We start from the raw sequence: 23,215 nt of genomic DNA on the forward strand, positions 1-23,215 counted from the left end.
ATGTTTCTGGACACTTGGAGAAACATGTACATGTAACTACTCACTCTCTGATCTTCATCTGTAGGTCAGTCTGACCACTGGCATTCTTATACTTGTCTCTGATAGCCTTGGCTTTGGACAGAAACTTGTCTTCTAACAGCTGCCTGGTGTACTTCTGTAAACATAAAAGCAAGAAAACAATAAAGAGATAACTTCTACCTGCCATGTGTGTGGCATATGATCTGTTCTCTCACAAAAAAAATTGGTTACTACTGTCTTAGAATTTCAAGTTTCTGGGTTCAAATCCCTAGTATACCCCAATGCTGTTGAAAAGGTCTTTTATGTAGCTTCAGTTAGGGACATCCCTCAGATAGGTGGTAAAGCAGGAGTCATATACAAATGTATATTAGGAGAGCAATTAGGTGGTGTGAGCAAACAAACAAAAACAACAATGCACTTTCACAGCTCATGTATGAAAACAGGTTATACAGTGAGTACACCTACATGTACAAGATGAGCTTAATTGTAGGTGTATTTTAGGTGTATTACACTTTGCATGATAAGAGAAACCCTCACCTCAGGATCATCTGTACCCTGTGACTTCACGTAGTGAAGCGCCACCTGTACAGAACTTTGCACAAACTGCAACAAGGGTTTATCCTGCAAAACAAGAAATATTGGAAACGCGCATTTATATAGTGTATTCTCAGACAGAATAAAATATGGAATAATTCTTTGTTTTGTTGTTTAGGCCATGTTGATTTGATTATATGGATGACATCCGCGCGCGCATGAATTTTCGGCCGTTTCCAAAAAAAAAAAGTTTTCAACCATACTGTAAATCGTACAAAACAGTTGCAAAATGAGCAAAAATATACCTCAAGTTACAAAAAAAAATAATAAAAACTATACCAATGTCGTAGAATGCCAAAATCAAATGAAAAAAGACGAAATTGTAAAGAGATGAACTTAAAGACTAGATTATTCGCCATATTCTGTGCCATTTGCTCAACCCCCATGACCACGTAGATTTCATAATGAAAAGAACTTTTTTTTTGCAAAACTTTTTTTTATTCGCACGCGCGCATCAGTTTTGGGGCTCCCGGAGGATGTCATCCATATAATCAAATCAACATGGCCTTATGTAGACAGTGATATCACTAACCTCTTCCAGCCACTGGTTGTAATTTTCCTTCAGCTGTGAAATGAGGCTGTCTTCATCAGTAAAATCTGCAACAAAAATTCACAACATGCTTGTGTCATCTACATCAAGTTAATCCAAACTAAATCCAGGCCAAAAAACACACTATTCTTTAGCTGGTTAGACAGTTTTATAGTAGTGTACCAGTAGGTATGGTCACATTCCTCATGACCTCTTTCCTCTCTTCCATGATTCTCTGTTTCTCCTTGTCCAACTGTGTCTCAGTTGTTTCCTCCTCCTTTGGTTTGGTTTTCTGTTCTTCATGTTTCTTAAAGAAAACAAAGAAAAGCATTTTGTAAGCATTCCATATTACATGTATATATAAAAAAATGTCATGCACTATTCGAACCCATCATACATGTACATTACATAAGTGCAGGGTGGAATAATACCATGACAAGGGATGGATGTTTTGACATGTACATACCTTGTAGCTAAGACCAACAATCTGCTTTGCTCGTGCAGACAGACTGTCGGAGAAGCTGGGTATCCTGGCCAGAAGTCGCTTGCTCCGTCGACTCACCAGACTACTGGGGTCTGGTGGCTGGTCTTTCTTACAGCTTATATCTTTACCTACAGTAAGCAATATAACCAAAGTGTCAATAACAGAGTTGTGATGCATCACAATAATGTATCAACAATGCAATGTATCAACATATAGCACGTTTTATGTGTATCATTGCTCTGGCTGCATTTCAGTGAATCATACCTGAAGCATTTTTACCATTCAAAGATCTTCTGACCCTCTCAAGCGAACATTATTTCATGTTCATGTATACAGCTCAATGAAAACAATGCTGTGTACCCTTATGCTGTGATCCACATAATATTTGTTACTTGTCTGCCTCTAAATAATATATTTTTTTTGCTCACACATGTGCATACATGCACATAGTAGACAAAATTATTTGATTTGTAAGAATAGTACAAACACAACATACCCTTTTCCTGAGGTTTTGCCCCACCAATGAGTTGGTTGGTGTACAGTTTATGCAGAACCTCTAATAGTTCTGGTTCTTGTATGCCTTCATCTGTTACATCCTCTGGAATGCTAATGAGAAGTAAAATAAAAAGAAGCTATAAATTAGCAATTACATGTATCAGCAAAAGATTCAGCTGAATACCTAACAACACAAGGCAGTATTAGGCTTTATCTTCTCTAACATGTCCACACAATTTGGTCCTGTGTTTGAGGACAGCCACAACCCACCACACTTATGGATAAAACTAGGGGTCCTTCCCAGTGTGAGTGTGGTCTTACACAGCTTGTACTTTAAGTACAAAACAGGTGTGTTACACCTTAAGACTGTTTACCGGCCATGTCAACAATCTGACAAAAAACTTTCCAAACCTGGACAGTTTTTGAATGAAGGAGGTACTAGTCCCAGAGTTGGGTGCAGTTTTGTACCAAGGTTCCAGTGTTTGCAGCCTAAACCTTGCTGAGCTGGCCTTAAATAAGGCAGAACTGCTAGACGACACTGCAGTATCTGCAGAAAAAATGAAAGGACAACCAAAGGGTGTACATGTTAAACTGATTACATTTCAAAATCACATCTGTACTAGTGGTGAGGTTTTGAATCCTTTAATTCCATACTAATGCTATAGTTGGAATTTCTAGAAAGTTGTGAAGACTGCTACCTCAATAGTATCTATTTTGTTTTGAATTTTGAAAGAAAATAACAATATGGCTGGTTTCTGTTTCAAACAATGAAGACTTCTAGGAAGACTTCTTCAAATGTTGGTGCTAGAAACAAAGAGAGACATCTACAATGCATTCAAAGGCATCTGATGTGGACTTACCTAACACTAAATGATCCTTTGCCTCTTCTTGTTCTTTTTTCTTCAAGAAATGTGACACACATCTTTTCACAAAGGTGTCCACATGCTCCGTGTTGCTTGACTCACTGCTGACTTTGGGGAAAGCGAGGACCTTCTCAAGCGTGAGGAGCATGTCTGAGCGCACCACGGTCAGCGTGGCAGAGGCAGCAGTGAGCGGCTGTAGGACACCTGTTATAGGCAGGTGTTCTGATGGGTCATGGAAGTCTACAACCTGGGAGAACACACAGGTGTTAGTGAGACTGGTAGCACTAAGGTTTATAAACTCATGACATAAGAGCAAAAGCAGTAAACTTAATATAATACAATACCTCCAAGAGAAATATTTCATTGCAGATATTTGAGTGACTACAGTACACATGTGGCTGATTCGTGTGAATAAGATATGGTTTAGGACTTGATGTGAAATGATAGTTTTTCTACCGCATCAGCAACAAACAGTGATATTGAAACCTACCAGAGACAGTCCTTCACGTGATAGCACCAGTAACAAGTCCTCCAGCATAACACTACACCCTTCTGTCTCAGCTGATGTCCTCAGTCTCTCCTTAGACATGACACAGGTGTAGGCGTGTGTAGGGTGGAAGCAGGTGAGCGGCAAGCAGCATCGCTCCACAGTTCCTCTTACCATCAACAACAGGTCAGTTCTACACCCTGTACTTTGACCTCTCACGTTTGACCTTTGGTCCTGAGATGTTCTTTGACCCTGAGACGCCCCTTGACCTACATCTAATGTTGCACTACAGGTGAGCAGCTGTGAAGGTGAACTGCCAGTCCATTCAATGGACAGGTGTTGCACAGAATGATCTGTCTTGTTGGGACCGTGGGAAAGGATGGAATGTGCAGCTGGCATCCTGTGTAAGGAAACAAAAAAAAGTACAGCCACTGTAACAGACCTCACACAATGTCTGTTAAAAAATTACAAATGAGGAGAAACTTGGTATGTGTGGTCAAAGAAAATAAGCCCTGTACTGACCTGTTCTGTGGTGAGAACATTGGCTGTAGGTCAAGGGAACACAACGCCCTTCTGTCGGCACCTTGAAAGAAAAAAAATTTAAAGTCAAACTGGGAACCAAGAAACCAAGAAGTCCTAGGTTTGAATTCCGAGCCCTGACATGGTTCATTATGCCCTCATACCCCTGCATTGTAACACTAATACACATGTTTTAAATTCACGCCTTACCATGGCACAACACAGCTGATGTTTTGATATCCATCCCCTGTCTCTCCCAGCTTCTGGCTGTGTAATACTCTAGCAGTGATGATGAAGTCAGGGGGAAGTCAGGTACATCTACTGCAGCAACATCCTTACCAGTGGACCTGGATTAGAAAATTGAATAGAATGTACTCCTATGATCTCATTGCTATGTCTCCCGCCATCTCGGTCCTTCTATTTGCATTTCAGTGAATGATCATAGTCATAACTGATGTGCTTTCAGAGATTTAAAGATCTTCTGCGCCTCACAAATAACAACTATTTAAGAAGAAAATATGATTCTAGAAGAATACTTTAGAGGTGGATCATGGAAGACTTCACCCGACTGTCCAAACTACTAGTAGTAGTACTTTGTAGCTTTTCTGTACCACAAAAGCAACAGCACTAAGGATGTATAGCAAATCTGTACCATACATATACATACTGGCATCATATCTCAGACACATGCACACACACAAATAAGCTGTAACGCAAGGTTACCCGTTTACGGTCGATTTATGGAAAATTGCATTTTTTGTGAAAACGCGTGGGCAGAACTAAATATTTAACCCTTGTGAAGAAACAGTAGTTCGTCGGTTATAAAAGTGTGTGCCGTGTCATTTCTTCCCTGCGTTTTTTGTGCCGTGCCAGCTTTTATTTATTTAGTAGTTAACAGTGGAGAATTGCTCTAGGGTGACCAATTAACGGTCACTTGGACCTTTGTCCTTGTATGCTCTACGTATAAGCGCACATAAACAAACACTTTCTGCAAAAAAATACCGAAGTGGTCAACAACAAACCACGGTAAAATGTCAGTGTGTAGCCCACTGTCGCATGCAGTAGCGCTGTGGTGCTAAATGAGGCTGGACCTGCATTTTTCCCTTAGTAGAACGTGACATAATGGCCCAAGATGTTCCATTAAACCGTTGCAATAGATAACAACCGTCTATGCCCCTCCAGACACAACGGAACGTCGTGAAAACCCGAGCAAACTTTTCGCTACGGACGCAGGAAGCCATTTTGGCATTTTTGCATAAATTAATGTGCAACAGCGCCACAGTGCGACTTTTACGTACCTTTCTGCAGTTTAAAACCGTGACGTCACCTGATGCAACGATGATGATGATTAAAATGGCGTTCGAAAAAACGCTAGTCGGCGAGAACTGCCACTATACTTTTGCTTGTTTATTTCAAGGTGTTTGAAAGTTTCATACCTCACAACACCATGGATGATTGAAATAAGAAAGCCAGGTTTGATGCCAGCTATCGTTACAATTTCCTAGCATTCTTGGGATTTTAAAAAATCGACGAAATGTTGAGTATTGTATTATGTGAAAAACACAACATGCGTCCAAGGCCATGTTACCTTGCTGTCCCGTCATATCGGAAGATACTCTGCTGTGTCGCTGAATGCAAACTTATTCCCATCCAGTGAATAAATAAAAGACACATATAAGGATCATATTCATGTTATTCTTTGTTGCTCACGACCGTTGATTTTTGGCTGGTACACCTCGAAGCGTGGCCGTGTCACTAACTGACCGTAAACTGGTCCTGCACGTAAACTGGTAACCTTGCGTTATATGAAAAGAAAGTACAACATTTCATAAATGAACAGGTGGCTCATACCTGGATTTCTTACTGATTGGAAGCAGTGATTGGATGCTGCTGGTCACATGACTGCCCAGCTGTAAGAGTGCATTACCGGGGATGACACAACCGTTCAGTCCTTCCAACACCTGTGTCACCAGATTCACCCCCATCTTGTCTGCCACCTGTTACGACAACCAGAACACCAATATTTCAACCAATTTTTGCTGTAAATCCATTTCTGAGTTGGCTGAGAATTAATTTAGCAATAGGAGGGCAATAAGGTGTTGCAGTGTTTTATCATAGAGGTAGAATCGGAGGAGCTCGAAATTAGCACTCGAACATTGCTGAAAGGGGACTACTAGTAATTCTGAGCCGACTCCTCTTAAAGTATAACCTCGTTGGTTTTATCTGATTTGATTGATCCATGCCATATTCCGAATTGGATGCCGCACTCACTGCAATGTCACAAGTCTGAAGAAAGAATCATTGTTTGGTGGTATATTTGGCACAAATGTGTAGGTTAATTAAATAATACAATCATTGTTGTTTAATACATGTGTAGGAGTACTTCATTAAATAATACGTCATATACACGAAATGATACTGTACCTGTTGATTATTTGTGTGGCTCTTCATGAAAGATTGCACATCGACCCAGTAGAGTCGTATCCTGCATGTTTCTGACATCTGTCTGTACACGTGCGGCGGTAGGATCGCGCTCCTGACGTCTTCCGTACTCAGTCCACTCTTCCTAGTACTTCCCACGAACTCAACAAGATCTTCAGACGTCTGAGGACAGGGAGACAAGACAAACACGTAGTTTCTGGAGACCGTAGACATGATCGTGTTCAGCTGTGGAGTTCTTGCTCCCGACTTTCCTCGCAGCCCGATACGAGCCGCAGCGGGTCGCACAGGTTTACAGGGGGAACTTATGTCCGGCATATCCCAGTTGAATTCGTATGTTATCTCGGACAAGGCCGTCCGAAACGTTTCGGATGAGGAAAAAAAATTCGTCGCCCGCCGACTCCGCTCGTCTTCTTCGTTTTCTTTCCCAGACCATGGCGGTTCCAAACGTCCGGTCACTTCGGTTTCGAATGCCTCGAAAAGCTTGCTGTCGAATTCTCGAAAATTGAAGCGATCCCTTGGAGCTTTTTCATTCGAGGAGTTGAAGAACTTGTACCCCCAAAGGATGTTGTCTTTGGTCTGTCCATTTTTGTGAGCTAAGTGGGACAAAATCTTCAAGGCGGACAGGTTGAGTGCGTTCGAAACCCTCTCCTCTTCGGCAGCACCGTCCTTTCTGGGGCTAGTGTCGACTAGGAAGACAACGCGAAACGATCCGCTCTCCTGAGACATTGCGACTGTTTACGGTAGTTGACAGAGAAAGAAAATAGAGCTAAAAATTTAGGAAAATAACACACTAGAATTTCTGCCGACCGGCGGCCATTTTGATTTTGAATTTCGCCACGCGCATGCGTGCAGCTATCCTGGAAAAAGCGCGGGAAAATGAGATTTCCCATGATTCAACTCAGGCCTTAACTTGGCCACGCCCCTGGGCCACACACCCTCATCATATTATGTAATATTGAGCCCGACCAGACAACAAGCAGGCAGAAGCAAGTTATCTTCACTTGAGCCAACGTCGGAAAGGTTTACCGACACCCACAAGTACCCATTGCTCAACTGAAGGACACAAACTGTGCCAACTTTCAAGACTCATCAAGGGTCATCAAGTGCACGTAACGGTAACAGTTACCAGGTATCGTCCTTGTTTACTTAAGTGCCTGTATATATGTTTGTGGATTTGGATTTAGTTAGTTCCTGGTTTCCGGAATCTATCTTCAGCCGAGAGACAACAAACAAGGTAAGTTTTATCACAAGTGGATACTGGTGATGCTGAGTTTGGGAAGTCATTTTCCGAATTTTTCAAGGACACCACGATGGGGAGCACGACATTCCATCTGTTTTGTTTTTAAATGCTGTAAAGTCTCACTATTTATATCTGAATGAATGCCATATCCAATCTTTCATTGTGTCTATATATCTACCATATGGTATAGAACTATGCCCGTATTTTAATACCTGGGAGCCAGACCAAGACTAGATATCGGACCGCTAGCCGGCTGATTCTCTTCGGTGGCCGAAAGCAGTTACGCCCGCCTATATGGGAGAGTTGACCCACTTTCCTGCGGGGACGGCATGTGGTACGACTCCACCATCCATCGGTGTCGGGACGCCGGGTATGACCCGTGACATCAGACCAGTGAAAGGGCCGGACAGGTGGTGTACAGAGTAGAGTAGAGTCCGGCTGACTCCCCTCGGGTTACAAGTATTACGTAATCTAGTGAAGGAACTTTCCGTATCTTGCCACACACTGCTGCCCTACAATCATCCATCCATCCATCCATCTGTAATGTTACTCATCAATTGTACGTGCTAAACTTTGAATGAAGCAGCTGAACTCCATGTGAACTATTTCCAAGATTCCACAACCCCTGCTATCAAAATAAACACGTGTCGCATGTCCCCGTTTATCAGACGGAAAGAAGAGGAACCGTTAATCAAAGTGTCAACATGTAGGGCAGTACCGCCTGTGTTGGATAAAAAGAGACACTGTAGTCAGGGAGACAGGCAGGAGCAGCAGTGGAGAGAGGACGAACAGCGCGACGATCGGCACGACAATACTTCGTTTCTCACTTGCTGTCGAGTATCCTCTTCTTCCTCCTGCTCTGCATACCCATCCATCCATTCATTTACTTACCATTCATTATGACATTACGTGTACGTTATAGTTGAATGTTGAAGTGTTCTCCATGAGTTTTCCTGGTTCGCTGTCATATATATGACTTTTACAAGAAGTAGGTCGTGCGACATAGTGAATTTTATCTGTTTAATTTATTTGTTTTGACAGCATAACAAGTGAATCAAATAATTGATTCTACATAATAATATCAGCGACCAAAAGTAGATAAGGCCATCGTTGGATCTTTATCACTTCAACAATGTTCTACCGAAAGTACACACATGTACAGCCATGGTGATAAATCAAATCAAAATTTCGGTACGCACAATGAGGAAACACGATGTCAGTTCTACACAGCGGGGCCGGTAAAACTCCCTGGCCGGCTGGATACTGTGTTATTAGCGCGCCGACAAGAATCGACCAGACCCGCGGTAACCTGGATTCCAGGGCAGGTTCCAAGGTATGTCTTTTGATCGGTGAAACACGACAAGCAGAGTTGACTGACAGGCGCGTAGATTTCTGCTGACATCCGCCAGGCGGTGTGGCTTCGCCAGCTGCAGACCTCATTCCTCGAGCTCTCAAAAATGTTGACAGTTCGACACAACTAGGTCAAGGTCCGGTAGGATATATCCCGTTGAAATAACGACTGCTCCGAGAGAGTTCGACACGTATTTTCATTTCCCATTTATGTAGGTAATATTACGTGTATACAATGACATTGACATTTTATAGTAGAACTATCAAAATGTCCTTGGTTAAGCTTGTGTAATTTTAGTTAAGGTTTATTAAGTTAATTAATGATATATATTTAAATCTGATTAAGAATTACCAAGGTAATGTCAAATGTGTAATACTGTTAGTGTAATATAAAGGACGTCAAGAAAGATCAGTGTTTTATCACTAATGTAAGTGCTTCATAAACATGGTGTACAGCACTGGTGTGTAAGGCCGGACTTGAGGCCGGACTGTAAGTATACAAGGACAAGGTTTGAACCAATCACACCAGGAAGGACCCCTTCTCTTTTCGACGATTATGAGCTCAGACCCAAGAGGTCCCGGGTTCGAATCCTGCCCGACGTCGACGCCACCGATCCTGTGCCCTTGGGAAAGGCACTTTACACGACTTTAATTTCCTCACTTCACTTCGGTTAGGGACGTCCCTCGGATTGGTCCTGTGTTAGGGAGAGCCACACCCCACGCACGTTAAAGAACCCATATGATAACAGAAAAAGTATAAACTAACTTAGGTACAATCATAATCGTCGAAAAGAGAAGGGGTCCTTCCTGGTGTGATTGGTTCAAACCTTGTCCTTGTATACTTACAGTCCGGTCTTACACACCAGTGCTGTACACCATGGTGTGTTACGCGTAAAAGGCGGTTTACTGGTTATACGAAACAAACAAATAAACAAGAAATAAAATAAAGCAAATGATCATTTATGACCTCGCAATGTTTAAGTCATCGGTGATGCATCATAATTCTTTCTAGCCTAGGTGCCAGACCTATAGCACACTGGGCATAAAGTAATATTCCAGTCTGCACACTGGGATATTACTTTGGGCCCAGTGTGCTATGGGTTTGGCATCCAAGCTAATTTTTTTCTGACATTCAGTGACTGCAAGACAGGAGCTACTAGGCTGCCAAGGTGGTTCCGGTAGCATAGGATCATAGGACTGGCACCCGACATGCGTCAAGTAAGTCAAGTCAAACACACCAGTAGAATTCTAAAAATCAGGCGTTTAAGTCAAGAATTCGGCTAATGACCCTAGTCGCCCTGATCTCACCAACTCGTCGTCTCATGGCTTGGAAAAACCCTTGTATGCCCCCCGGGAAGTTTCTACTGATCTGCCGTATCCGTACAGCGGGCTGAAGACGGGGTCGTCCCCGAGCATGTAACGGACCTTGAGCTGTTCCGCCTCTTGCGAGTCGGTTTCTTCGAACGCGACCCGCGCCTCTTCCTACGCCTTGCCTTTGTCCCATCTGTCCACGTACATGGCGTATGGCTCTTCGAAATAACGGATATCTTCCACGTCGTCCTCTTCCTCGTTGGATTTGACGCAGTCCTTCCACTCTTTCGGATGATGGATGCGTCGGGAGTGAGTTTGCTTGAAGTTGATGACTTGGCTGTATTTGTCCTTCTCCGAGGAAAGACGGGTCTCGTCCTAAACGGTCTTGGCTACCGGTACCGCCACCGCGTTGTAACTGTTTCATATCTTCGTGCACGTCGGATGCGGTAGGCCGTGTATGGTAGTTATAACGTAACAGTCTAAGACAGACATCTACTAGGGCCCTGTTGTCAGTATTCTCTAGCATAGCTCTCGCGAGACACTCCGAGATCTCTGCCTCCGTGTTGGGATTTCGTCGAAGCGCCTCTCCTATTGTGAGATCTTTGCTGTTTTCTGTTACGACCACAACCAGCATTTCTGAACCCTCTTCGTCTTTTCTAGTTGCTCTGGTGATCATGGCCGCGAAGATGACCCCCATGGCAAAGATGTCGCACTTCTTAGTGTAGTGTCCCTCAGTAACCTCAGGAGCAAGGAAAATATAAGACCCACATTCTTCAGACATGTAATAGTCGGTGAAGAGGTTGGGAAAAGCGTCGCCGCAGACTTTAGCGAGCCCGAAATCGCCAACTTTCGCCACCGGGTTTTCTTCAGTTCCGGACAGGAGGATGTTTTCTGGTTTCAGGTCGCGGTGAACGATCTCTCGATCATGTAGGAAGGTCACAGCAGCCGTGATATTAGTCATCAAGCGGAGGTTCAGTGCAGTATTTTGAGGGGTTGCTAGAATGAAGTCGTTTAACGTACCGAGATCACAGTATTCCAGCACCAGCCATAGACTCCCCTGGTACACAAAGGACTCCCAAAACATGACTATGTTGAAGTGTGGAGTACTTCTGAGGGCTAGCAGTGGTTCAAGTTCACGTCTGGCGGTCTCTATGTGGTCCGAGTTCTGTAAGTTGAGCCTTTTCAGCGCGACAGTAGAGCCCTGCCATTGATGTCTACCCTGGAATACCGTCCCGAAAGCACCACTTCCTAGTTTTCCGAGTACAATATAGTCCCCCGCAGTTTGTTCTGCCATAACTTATCAACCAGACGGTGGTTAGTTTACATAACCAAAAGCTCCGGTTACTCATTAACTTTTCTTGTCAACAGGAGAGCGCGCCAATACATGTATGCCGGAAGTGTCTCACTGATCCAACAAGTTGTTGACCTTTGAACTAAACGCCGATTCCATTTCATCGCAGGGGTGATTAGTAATAAGTTATTACACTTGAGTGACATTCCACTAACACCGGGAGGGGCCCCTGCTGTTATCGGCTCAATATTTGCCTCCTCTCATATACTAGCCTGGGTTCCTTGCGGAGGCAGAACGGAGAGGGTGGAAGCATTCATCGAGTCAATGGAACCCACGCTACTCATAGTCTGGGCACCTAGTCCTGTCCGCGGAACGTCAACAACATATTGGGGGCGTGCCACGGATTTGAACCCCAAAACCACAGGGTTCTGAGCCAATGCCTAAAGGGAAAATCTCAGCTGGATCCTGCGAAGTACATGTATGATCCAACAAAGCAGCCGGTATGGTTTTGCAATATGTTATTATTAGATTTTAGGGTGGAGATAAAATTTTCCCAATTCCTGGCTTTCTCCTTCTGTGTCATTGTATGGGTTCACGCCTTTCCACGTAAATTGCAAATGACTCATCACACTTGTCAAGAAGAGTAGGGGTGATGCGGACGCATTGTATACTACGGGACGGGTAATTGGAAAGGCGGGCTGAAAAGATCGACTAGCCTTATTACCAAACCTATTTTAGCTGTCTTTTTTCTCTACTATTTGCGGTAGAGGAAAGAGACTCGGTGGCTAAATTAGGTTTTGTAACTAGGCTAAAGATTGATTGCCAAAGGAAAGGCCTGTGCCAACAAACTGGGGCCTAAAACACCTCAAAACCGCCCGTAGAGAATGGTTACCATGCTACATTAATGAAGACGGGCGCGTTACCTTTGTCCCGGTTATACATTTTAGATGCCAGTGATAATTGTTGCCTTGGAGGTATTATTTAAGGGTGTGTCATCACTATGGTACGCCGCTTTGTGTCCGGAACATACCGGTGCTTTTGTTTGTGGCTAGAAGCAGAATATGACAGTTGTATTGTTTTGAGTACCAATTAATCTTCTTCGGATATCCACAAGAGCCGATTCTGTACACAGAAAGTCTCCGGGCGATGAAATGATTACGTCGTCAGTGATGCTTTGTACAGACATAATCTGCAGAGATAAAGGGGATAAGTTGGTGTTATGTCTGCGCACTTTGTTGTGGTTACCCTGACGAGACATCAGCATTATGAGCTGTCAACACTATACGAGTGCGTAGTGACAGTATCGGCCTGGCACCAGCCTACCGCGTGGGCATCAAGGATCTCCTCGGCACTGGGAGTGTTCTGCTAGCCCTCCGCCCCGAGCAATTTCACAAATTCCAATTCAGTTACAAACCAATGAAATCAGTTAAGTAGATCGGTAGCCTGGATGCCAGACTGTTTCCAGGTCCTACGCAGGTCCGTTCCTTGGCTCCATGGCCAAAATGTTCCCAAGGAAATTATATAGCCCTCAGTTAGGCCCTGATCATCGCAATCTGGCTTATGTATGAACTTTGAGCCTAGCGTGCTATGGGTGTGGCATCCAGGCTAAAAGATCGTTTGTTAGATTAAAAAAAAGTGTTCAGTGCTCTGATAGGTAGCCTGAGTGTCAGCCCTGTTATATTTCGTCCGCTCCCCAAGATCCGCTCACCGCCAACAAGGGGAGCGGACGAAAGCTAACAATGCTGACACTCAGGTGATACATGTAGGTGGACTGGGTCTGTTAAAAAAACCTATGCCGGGTCCACGGGGTGGTTTACCAGGCTAAGTATCTGAAACAACCGCTATGTTACGTGAGCTTCTCTAATGTACCATTGTACTGTAGTAATAGGTACACGGCATATTACCTGATACAAATGTGAATTGAAACTTATTCTTTCGACACATGTCATGCTACATATACATTGATCATGAAATAAACGGCAATTCTTTGGTATTATGGTTCAAATCTCAATAACATTTCTCTTGTATGGTCCTGATAAATTTTTTAACGTCCTGTGACCTTGGGCTGATCATGATAAACATTGTTGAAGGCGCTCATTGTATGATTTTGGCTCCAAATCAGAAAAAAATTTCTAGATACCAAAATCTTGATGTCACTGATCTTTACCAGCAGTCTTTAATACATCTGTACCATTATTTGATATTTCAGGCATTTACAAACATTTCAAAAAGCACCTGCACAAAGGCCCCTTTATTTTCTCTGGTACAAATAAATACACGATAGCCGAGTGAAAACAAATATCTCATTTTTGTTCACACAACGCAATAACGTTGCATATACTCCATGAATGTCGTTATATAATACGATACGGTTGATTCAGCCTGCTATGTAAAGAAATGATCAGAAAATATGGTCCTTACTACATCATCATTTTACAAGCTTTCAACCCTACACATTAAACTTAATAGGATACCAGACAAAAAGAAACATCTGTATATATTTTCCGTGCAAATTTCAATTACATCAACAGGAAACTAAGGTAGGGATTATTATCAATGTTCCTTCTGGGAGTTTAGAGACTGTATGTTAATTTTGCATGGCTACAGAGTTCGTGCTAATAGTGAGGGAAAATTTGGGATTTGACAGATGGTCAAATAAATTGCTGTGTGGTGAAGTATATTGTCAGATACTCCAACTCAATTGATATTTTCATCGGGTTGGTAAATAAATGGACAAAATATATACAGGAGTATACAAGCTATAGTCACGTTTGGTGCCGTCATGTTCTCACTGCAGCGCCATCTAGCAGTGGGAAGTAGAGCCAGTCAATATTACCCTGGGGAAGAGAGGACAATCAGTCCGACATTACCCAAGGACACCGTATAATGTCCTTGAATTACCGAAACGTGCGTTGACAGGTAAATACATTGTACTTTAAGGCGTACAGCAAAGAACGGTATCATCGTCAACTGTTGTAATTTTCGATTTGGTTTATTTGCAAAACGTTTTGTTTTCTTGTGGTCTCATTTTATTCTTTGAATAGCACAGCGACAGTGATTTTGTTTCTTTTCGAGCTAGATCTAGTTTTACTATGAAGTCAAATACGACTCCTCGTCCACTTTATTGAGACTGATAATTGGAATATTTGCCTTAAATTGTAAAGTGCAACGAACTCTCCCAGTACAGTGATTGGAAATTCCTAAAGCCACCGACAGACAATTCCAGGTGTTTGAAATTACGATGCATAACTGGCATGCCAGGCTACATGTTGGGAAAGCTACTTTACACAACTTCCTTCACCCAGGTGTTAAAATGGGGAGCTGAGTTTGCTTGGAGGGAGGGGATCTACGGACCTTCCAAATCCTTAGACATATATTATAAACTTAAGTAAATAAGATGAAGACAATTATTTAGTCAGTTTGTATAATTAATGCTAATGAGCTAGTCAATATGTTTGGCCGCAATTAACAACAAATATGACCTCTAGTGAAGCTAGACAACAGTAAGAAAGCAGACACCGTGAAGTGTTTTGTAAATTTTTCGGACCAGTTGGCGAGTCCGCAATGGCGAGTGAAACCGGGCTAACTGTCTATTGTGTATTTCTGTTGTCTGAAAAACCGTAAAGGTCACGCGACTGACATTTTAACCTGTAGGTCACTTCCTTATGATAATACCTGTTCTAATTTGATGTATTGCCTTTCATGGACCAAAAACAATGTCCTTGCATGAACTAACATAATCGTGATTGGTTTAAATAGAGGAATGATTAATTTCCCTGTTCCCAAGGGAAGGTTCCTTAATTTGTAGGCAGGACTTTCTCCGTTCCAACCCGCTGAACATCGTACTATCCCTTACAAAAGATCCACCTCTCGCTAGCCTCGACCACACAAAAATAGGTCAAACTTCTCCCAGTATTTCGTTCTTTTTGTTTGCTGGTGATCCACGTTTACGGTCTTACCGTAGGCCCATCCCTGGCCCAGTCTCCCAGAATGTATTGTCTGGTAAATCCGCCGTGATAATGAAAAGGAACGAGAACAAAAGTGCCCCATGTTGTCAGAGTTGTCAAGGTGAGGACAGGTAAACACGGTGCCTTTCATGGACCGGGTTACTCGCAAAAATAGGAGTGAACGTTCGTGCGCGCGGTCTTGATAAAGGACATTTATAACCTTCCCCGCAATGCTGCCACTCTTATGTTTATATGAATAGTGTTCGTGTGTCTGCGATGGGAAACAATACTGCACTGGCTCTTGGTTTGCCTACGAGGTTTTAATTACTCAACAGCGAGCAACCCCCGGCAGTAAGAAATGGACTGTCCCAATTTATCAACGGGCGGAACCCGTCTTTTGGTTCCCAACCTGCTGATAGGGTGTGCCCCTGTGCACCACGCAACAGCAAACAAGACCGGAATTCGACAGGTGGGTTTCCAGTAGTAAAGCAGGCGGTGCCGGTATACAGATCCAGAACCCATACAGGCGGAACCAAACGGTTTCTTCCGATCACAGACATTTTCACCAGGTACAGGTGAGTACGTAGCCTCACGACAGAATGTCCCGGTAGTTGAGTGTGTATGTACACGGCCCAGTCACACTTATATACGTTACACGTGTTTCCTAACCAACGGCGTGAGCTCACGTCACCTCCAAGGCACCTGGGAGTTGCCGGCGGCGTTTGGCGGTTTTTACCGAACCGCCAGGATAGATCCACAGCAAATAGAAGTCGCCAGTGTACGACAGAGTGGGTTCTAAAATATTCCAGTGGCTTCTAACGTATTCAGTAATTATACTCTGGTCGTCGCGTGATCGCTATTTAGTGTCAGACCTAATATAATATGGTGCACCTGTAGTAAATGAAGTGTAGGGTACACGACCTTATGGTGTCATTATGTATGGGGGTACGCCTACAGCAACAGGTGCATAGAAGTGCCGAAAACGGCCTATGCACGTCTGCTTGGTTCATATCTAATGTACATAATTAGTTCATGTAACATAATATCTTTCATCGTTATGCATTGTCTTCGGGTTAATAGTCTATGGGGAGTTCATTTCAGGGGGGGGGTCACTTGTCCTTGCCATTCACCTGTACTATTAGAAACACATGTACTGTACGTGTAATGTTGTAATAGCAAATTGTAGAAGTGCTGTTGTTTTAACCCAGTAACTGTTACATACCATGGCAGTGTGATATATATAGTCGCTGTGACAAGCGGCACGTAGCCAACCATGACGGCTATGTGGATTTGTTGTTACTAGTATTTCTGGCGTTGGAACGCTTCAACCCCCCTCCCACAAACCACATGCGCGCCAAAAAACTTGCAGACGATAGGCTAAACGGTCCCGCCCATTTATGGTCCGTTAGATAGCGGTGCGATAGGTTACATGTGGGCAAACAAATTTCCTAGCAAACGTAGTTCCGTTGTAGTCACACAGGTATACTGTTTCTGACTGGTACCGCTTGAAAGCGAATGCCGACGATGGTCATGGTTGATAATCGCTGTTGCATAATAGGGTCAACACCTGTTTCTTCCATCGCTATAACTGACGGTTACATACTTTTCAACACATATGTTGAGCTGTAACGTGATACCTGTCGTGGTGCAGTAAATGCACGACGAACACGTCACATTGGACTAGTAAGTATGTTAACAATGATACTGTCTAGGAATTCCAGAAGATGTCTGGGGCAAGGGGCGGGGTCTGTTGGGTCACCTCATTACACGTATTGTGTGTTACGTAAGGCTTAAACGGACGTTATACACGTATGACCCTGCTCGATTCAAGAGTTTTTAGCAGTCCCATTTTCTGACTGTCTCGTTCGCTGGTAGTCTCAAACTTTAAAATAACGACTAAGAATAGATTGGAAACTCGCTGACACGGAAAAAAGCGGGAACCTTACAGCTAACGACCACCTGTATTTAAAGAGTTACGATTATACGATCATAATATTGAAGCAAACAAGAACTAGGATATCGCTTGCCACAGTACTAGTGCCGTTCAATGATTGACAATGCAGTTTTGAGTTGTTAATACTAAGGGGAAGAGACCAATACCATTTTACGCCCAAAAATCGACAAACCGGGCAGCTGACTCTAGTCACAGCGGCTTTTGTCTTTGTTCTTGTTTATTCCTTTAGTAAATTTGTTGCTGTTGGGGGTAAACAAGGATTGTTTGGTGTTTTAGCTCGACTGATTAGAGCTTTGCGAGTTTAAAATCAGTTTGTCTCTTGCAGTTATGTGTAACTGCCTGGTGGCAGGCAGGACCCAGGGCCATATCTAAGAGAGAGTGATTGTGCGCGCATGATACAGTGACGTCACTGCTTAGGCGATGCCTTGCAAACAAATCCCTGTGTCCATACTCTCCACGCGGATCTTAAGAAGAAAAGTCGTGACCTTTTCAACTCCACCATGTTTTCCGACAACTACCTTGGGGGCAGCTATGACCGAAAAAGCCAACTCACCTCCACAACACCCAGCTCCCCTCAATACTGACAGAAAAAAATCGTCAGGAAAAGGTCACGATTTTCCCGCCGAACTAGACTTACGTCACCGCCTGACCAGGCGCGGGGTATTTGCATGGCACTACAAATGACTTGTTCTGTTTGAGTATTGAACAAACTCAGACAGCACAACGTTCGTGCGTTTGGGCACGTTAACGTTACCGCTAACAGCGTTTCCGTTAACTGGCAACCGTGACTATGGTCGTCACCGGCCGATTCAAACGGTCGAATGTACGTCATAGTTTGATTACCCAGACTTGTTGTACTTACCTCCTAGGCAATTAATGTATTGTTTGAAAAGTCACTATGTGCAAAGTGAGTTTTTGATTGCCATCCGTCAAATTTGTCGCACCAATCAGACGGAACGTTGCACCTGACCTTATTGAGGACCATGTTAAACATTAACGAACATTTTGCCCTGAGCAGACGAACCACGCTAGAGTCAAGGTTGGGTCTGAATGTACCTTTCTGAACTCTAAGTTTTCTCCTGATAGTGTATGAAAATTTACCCATACTTATTTCATTGATTCATGTGATTGGTTTGCTCTTTGGTAAAGATAGAATTATAAATTCGGCCAACGATGATCTGACTAAGACTCTCTTCTCTTTTTTTCTAGGACCATGGGTATCGTGGAGCAGTATAATGGTACGACTGGTGCGGAGCGGCGTTTCCCCCAGCCCTCTCCTAACGGTCTGGCCACCAACCGTAAACTCGTGGGGGTGGAGGGCAAGTGGTACGACGTCACCAGTTTCGTGCACCGCCACCCTGGTGGGGAAATCATCAACTACTTCATCAACAAGGACGCCACGGATGTGTTCCGAAGCGTCCATCCGAAGGGAGGGGAGCACCTTATCAAGTATTTAAAGGCCGTCGGCTCCTACACCAACAGTGTGACGGAGGACCCGTTCAACCGCGACATGCGGGAACTATACAACAGGCTGCAGAAGGAGGGATATTTCAAACCGGACTTGAGGTGGTATGCCAAGAAGTACGCCGTGTGTTTGGTACTGCTCTCCTTAGTCATCACTTTCGTGGCCGGGTTTCAGTCGTCCTGGGCGCACGGGCTGGCGGGAGTTTTCCTGGCGCTTTTCTGGCAGCAGAACGGTATGCTCATGCACGACATTCTCCACCACCAGGCGTTCGACAACCAACGGCTAACCTACCTGGCGGGACTCGTGGTGGCGCCGCTGAGTTTCGGCATGAGTGCAAACTGGTGGCGGGATGAACACTGGGTACACCACGTGCTCCTCAACAGTGTCTCGTACGAAGACAACTTCGTGGACCCGCAAATGTGGGAGCCCGTCTGGGCCCAGAACACTAAGTTATTCCCGCTCTTTCAGACCCACATCCAGGCGCTCCTTATCAAGGTAACGCTTCAACCCTTTCTAGGATCAACTTTCAAAAGCCAAGCGCCTTATGAGTCAATCGTGGCCGATTGTGGACGTTAGTAGTATCTTGTATGAAGCTCACGCACCTCCGCCTTTAATTAGTCTTCTTTTCACGCTATACTACTGTCATTTCTAAATACACACGTTAATAGGAACGTAAGCTATAATCATCGTCTTTAACATGTACCTGCATTTTAAACTACTCTTTCTTTTGAGTCAGAAGTAACGAAGTATTTGTTGTCACAAATTAAGTACCTGACGACTGTTCTTCTTACAGATACAGCACATCATTTTCATCCCTGTGTGCATGATCGCCGGCCGGTTTGGTATCATCATCGACAGTATGAAGCGGGAGACGGACCTGGGCACCTGGGCGGCCTTCTGTGTGCACTGGATCGCCATGGCTCTCCTCCTGTCCCTGCTGCCCAACTGGGAGGTACGTACATGCAAGTGTCCACAATACAAATAGTACCATTACGCTATACAAAAAACCTGACTGTCTGTAAGATGTATTTGAGATCAATTATTGATTGTCCTAAAGAATTACTAAAAGTTACAGCCTCTTCCTTCCATCTATCCATTCATCTATCCATCTGTCAATCCATCTGTCTATCCATCCATATATGTTCTACGTATGCCTACAATGTATTTATCCATCTGTCCGTCCATCTATCTATCTATGATCTGTCTGCCTATGTCGTGGGCATCAACCACCTAGCTAAGGCAAAGCAGGCGTCTAATGATATATTGATGAAAACCTCCGAAATGTGATATGTGCGTATAAAGTGTTTTAGCACGTACAGTGTAATTGTTCGACGTTATCATATAGTGGATCAAATATCAACGCATATTCATTCAAAGTGTCTGTTATTTCCAGGAACGGTGTTTGTTCTACGGTGTGGCGATGTTGGGTGAAGGCGTGTTACACATACAGCTGCTGATCAGTCATTACTCCAAGGACATGTACCAGAAGGAGGAGATGCACGATATGGAGTTCTACAGATACCAGGTAATCTTCTTTGGTCATTGATGGTCGACGGTCGGTTGACTGGTCGGTCTGTCGGTCGGTAAGGCTTGTGAATAGTATGAAGTAGAGTGAAGTTAAGATCAGGTTGAGTCACACGCTTTCAACATCTTGGTACAAAGAAACAAACAAAACAAAGATCGCGTTTTTTGTGTTCTACTTGCCACAGGTGATGCAGAACATCAACATCACCAACCCCTGGTGGATGGACTGGTTCCACGGCGGCCTCAACTTCCACATCGAGCACCACTGCTTCCCGCGCGTGCCCAGACACTGTATGCGCCAGGTAAAACCAGACTCAATCATGCCAGACATCATAATCTGACACAACGCATAATTATAGCAAAAATAAAACCTCCCTTAATGACTTTTTAATCCCTCCGATGGGTGTAGGAATCATGCGGTGAACATTTCATCTAGGTCGGTCAGTCAGTACACTCGTTTACCACAAGGATTTAGAAAGCCGTGTAGATCAGTAACCTTGTAATTTTCATATTTAATGTCAGGTGGGCTCCATGATCCAAGAGCTGTGCAGAAAGCACGACGTGCCATACGACACGACCGGGTTCTTCAACGCTGTCTGGCGGACGCTGGTGGGACTGCACCAAGCACAGAAACTTTTCAAGCTGGACCCAAGATGAGCAGAACAAACGGGAGGTTCTTTGCCGTTCGTGCCTTGATGTTACTCTAGGCAATAATGTCCTTGCTTAATGATAGATTAACCAGGGAGGGTCGTGTTGGGAAGGGGTGAAAATGTTTGTAGAATGATTTGTTCAGATAAATACCCAAAGCTCACAATGCAAGATTTTCAACTTACATTTTCACACACCCCACGTCCTCCCTTAACTGTTGTTTGTATAAAAAGTATTTGAGATTACTGGCTAATGCCTACAGTTGCAGTATATTCCATGGTGACACTTTATTGATGTGTGTCAAAGAAAACAGTGACGAGTATCTGTTGTCAATGTACCTCAAGACTGAAATAAGATGCAAATTTTGTTGTAATTTGTGCCAGGTAACAAGTAGGACGAATATGTTTGATGACCACAAAATTCAGGAAATGTTTAATAGTTATTTCGCTGCGTGACCTCGGCCACATTGTTAACCTGGAACCCAGACCGCTCCCAGGGTAGCTCTTGGGCACTTTAGGACGTAGGCAAAATCACCGGGGTGGTTAGCCCAAGTTGGTCAGGTAGGGATACCAGCTTACACTGCCGAGAACCATGTAGGTTAGACAGAGACTGGTGACCAGGCTTAATACCACATTGTGATTTCCTCAGACAAATTAGAATAAACTCTTGCGTGAAGTCATTTCTTACTTATTCTGCGTTCACAGACTCAACTAGACTGCATGACTTGTTAGTTCGTACTACAAAGGCATAAGTACATTTTATCGATAGACCTTGGTGATTTTTGTTAGAATCTCATCTTAGAAGGTCTAAAGTTCAGGAAGATTACATACAAGTTTTTGTATTAAGTAGTAAAAAAAACTAATCTAATAATCATTTATAGCCAGATCAGTGCATGAAGAATTTTCATTTGCCTCTGTGTTCATAATGTTCTTGTTTTTGTAGTACAAGTATGGGTGCTCTTTCATAACTGCTGTACACTATACTACAAAATGTACATATTGAGTGAACGATTGCTACATACTATATGGTTGTGGTTGTTGTTGTTGTGTTGCACGTTATATCAAATTGTACATGAACACTATCAGGTGCTGTATTTTATTCTTCAAATTCTGTCATGCCGATTGAGATTCACTAATTGATATCCCCGCGGTATGTTGTGTGTAGATTATAGGTGAAAAATGTCAATCTATAGCAAAATGATTATGTGCCACCCACTGTCCAACGCAGTTGTGCATGTTTGTTGCGATTGGCTTTTGATAAACTTTAATATGACAAAATTAATTTGTATATTCTGTTTTTATATTACATTTGTTGTCCATTAACTGTCCCTACTCTGTTGTGCATGTTTGTTGCGATTTGATTTTGATCAAAGATAACAAAATAAATCTATATATTCTGTTTTTCTATACCGCGTTTGTAGTACTTTGTACACACACAGGCTAGCTCAGGTGGGCTCTATGATTGAAAAAACATAATCGACATATTTTCTTAAACAATGTGAAATTAGTTGAATTTTAGTAAATGTGTAAGAAACCACAGGTGACTAAAAGACGTGTCAATGAAAATACAACCCATGTCACTTCTTCGACACCATTTTATGCAGCTAGGTCACTTGACTTACTGAGTAGTAGATCAAAAGTGGCAGAAAATTATGGCGTCTCCAATTAAGGGATGTCCTCATGGCCCTAATGTCTTGATATGGCTTATGCTTTTACTCTCTCGCCTCGATAAGCCCAAGGTTTTGCGTCCAAGATTTTTTAAAAACTTTGTGGTGAGGGGACGCCATAAATGTCCGGCAACTTTTGGCCCAATGCTCACCAAGTGATGTGGTCTATCTGCATAAAGTGACGTTACAAACCGTGGATTGCTCGTTCCATTTAAGACTGGTGCTGAGTAAGTCGTACTTTTCGTTTGTGTTGAGAATTACAGTTGAATTCTGTTGCAGGATATGAATTGTAACAACACAGATGACCTTTCGAGCTGAACTTGAAGAGAGATGGGTGTTCTGTATGGAGGATGGTACTGATTACATATGCACATATCCCGTGACCCGC

At 43.4% G+C, this 23,215-nt stretch overlaps 3 protein-coding genes across 7 annotated transcripts in view; 1 reads left to right on the top strand and 2 right to left on the bottom strand.

Moving 5' to 3' along the window:
• LOC109469648 (treslin-like) overlaps positions 1-7,299 on the bottom strand; it is a 16,895-nt gene extending 9,596 nt beyond the window's left edge. Inside the window, exons 1-13 of the mRNA XM_019768183.1 lie at positions 6,414-7,299; positions 5,841-5,986; positions 4,200-4,336; positions 3,993-4,053; positions 3,474-3,870; positions 2,981-3,230; positions 2,532-2,667; positions 2,122-2,231; positions 1,608-1,753; positions 1,325-1,448; positions 1,145-1,209; positions 556-639; positions 45-154 (exon numbers count right to left, since the gene is read on the bottom strand). Of these exons, the coding sequence (XP_019623742.1) occupies positions 45-154; positions 556-639; positions 1,145-1,209; positions 1,325-1,448; positions 1,608-1,753; positions 2,122-2,231; positions 2,532-2,667; positions 2,981-3,230; positions 3,474-3,870; positions 3,993-4,053; positions 4,200-4,336; positions 5,841-5,986; positions 6,414-7,157 (2,510 nt within the window). The 5' untranslated portion in view covers positions 7,158-7,299. The remainder of the gene's footprint in view (positions 1-44; positions 155-555; positions 640-1,144; positions 1,210-1,324; positions 1,449-1,607; positions 1,754-2,121; positions 2,232-2,531; positions 2,668-2,980; positions 3,231-3,473; positions 3,871-3,992; positions 4,054-4,199; positions 4,337-5,840; positions 5,987-6,413) is intronic.
• Positions 7,300-10,268: 2,969 nt separating this feature from the next.
• On the bottom strand, positions 10,269-12,050 carry LOC109469770 (serine/threonine-protein kinase 35-like). Its single transcript, XM_019768406.1, has one exon. It carries the CDS (start codon positions 11,624-11,626, stop codon positions 10,277-10,279), a length of 1,350 nt encoding a protein of 449 aa, XP_019623965.1. The 5' UTR covers positions 11,627-12,050; the 3' UTR covers positions 10,269-10,276.
• A 3,966-nt stretch (positions 12,051-16,016) lies between these two features.
• On the top strand, positions 16,017-22,524 carry LOC109469769 (sphingolipid 10-desaturase-like). Of its 5 annotated transcripts, none has more exons than XM_019768404.1 (6): positions 16,017-16,039; positions 18,734-19,484; positions 19,783-19,941; positions 20,383-20,514; positions 20,699-20,815; positions 21,036-22,523. In XM_019768404.1, the coding sequence occupies exons 2-6, from the start codon at positions 18,738-18,740 to the stop codon at positions 21,168-21,170; spliced, it is 1,290 nt and encodes a 429-aa protein (XP_019623963.1). In that variant the 5' UTR covers positions 16,017-16,039; positions 18,734-18,737; the 3' UTR covers positions 21,171-22,523. The 5 variants fall into 5 exon arrangements, with proteins under 5 accessions (XP_019623963.1, XP_019623961.1, XP_019623962.1 ...); XM_019768402.1 differs by lacking the exon at positions 16,017-16,039 and adding an exon at positions 16,046-16,149 and having other exon boundaries at positions 18,730-19,484; XM_019768403.1 differs by lacking the exon at positions 16,017-16,039 and adding an exon at positions 16,061-16,139.
• Positions 22,525-23,215: the final 691 nt, after the last annotated feature.

This window comes from Branchiostoma belcheri, unplaced genomic scaffold (assembly GCF_001625305.1).
Source record: "Branchiostoma belcheri isolate BF01 breed outbred unplaced genomic scaffold, Haploidv18h27 scaffold21, whole genome shotgun sequence".
Lineage (NCBI taxonomy): Eukaryota > Metazoa > Chordata > Leptocardii > Amphioxiformes > Branchiostomatidae > Branchiostoma > Branchiostoma belcheri.

What these genes read in the sequence shown, in the direction of transcription:
- LOC109469770 (XM_019768406.1), bottom strand. Translation starts at nt 11,626, where the DNA reads ATGGCAGAACAAACTGCGGGGGACTATATTGTACTCGGAAAACTAGGA.
- LOC109469769 (XM_019768401.1), top strand. Translation starts at nt 18,508, where the DNA reads ATGTTAAACATTAACGAACATTTTGCCCTGAGCAGACGAACCACGCTA. An exon ending in CGAACCACGCTAGAGTCAAG is followed by an intron (nt 18,564 to 18,733) that starts GTTGGGTCTGAA and finishes CTTTTTTTCTAG; the next exon opens with GACCATGGGTATCGTGGAGC. An exon ending in TCCAGGCGCTCCTTATCAAG is followed by an intron (nt 19,485 to 19,782) that starts GTAACGCTTCAA and finishes TTCTTCTTACAG; the next exon opens with ATACAGCACATCATTTTCAT.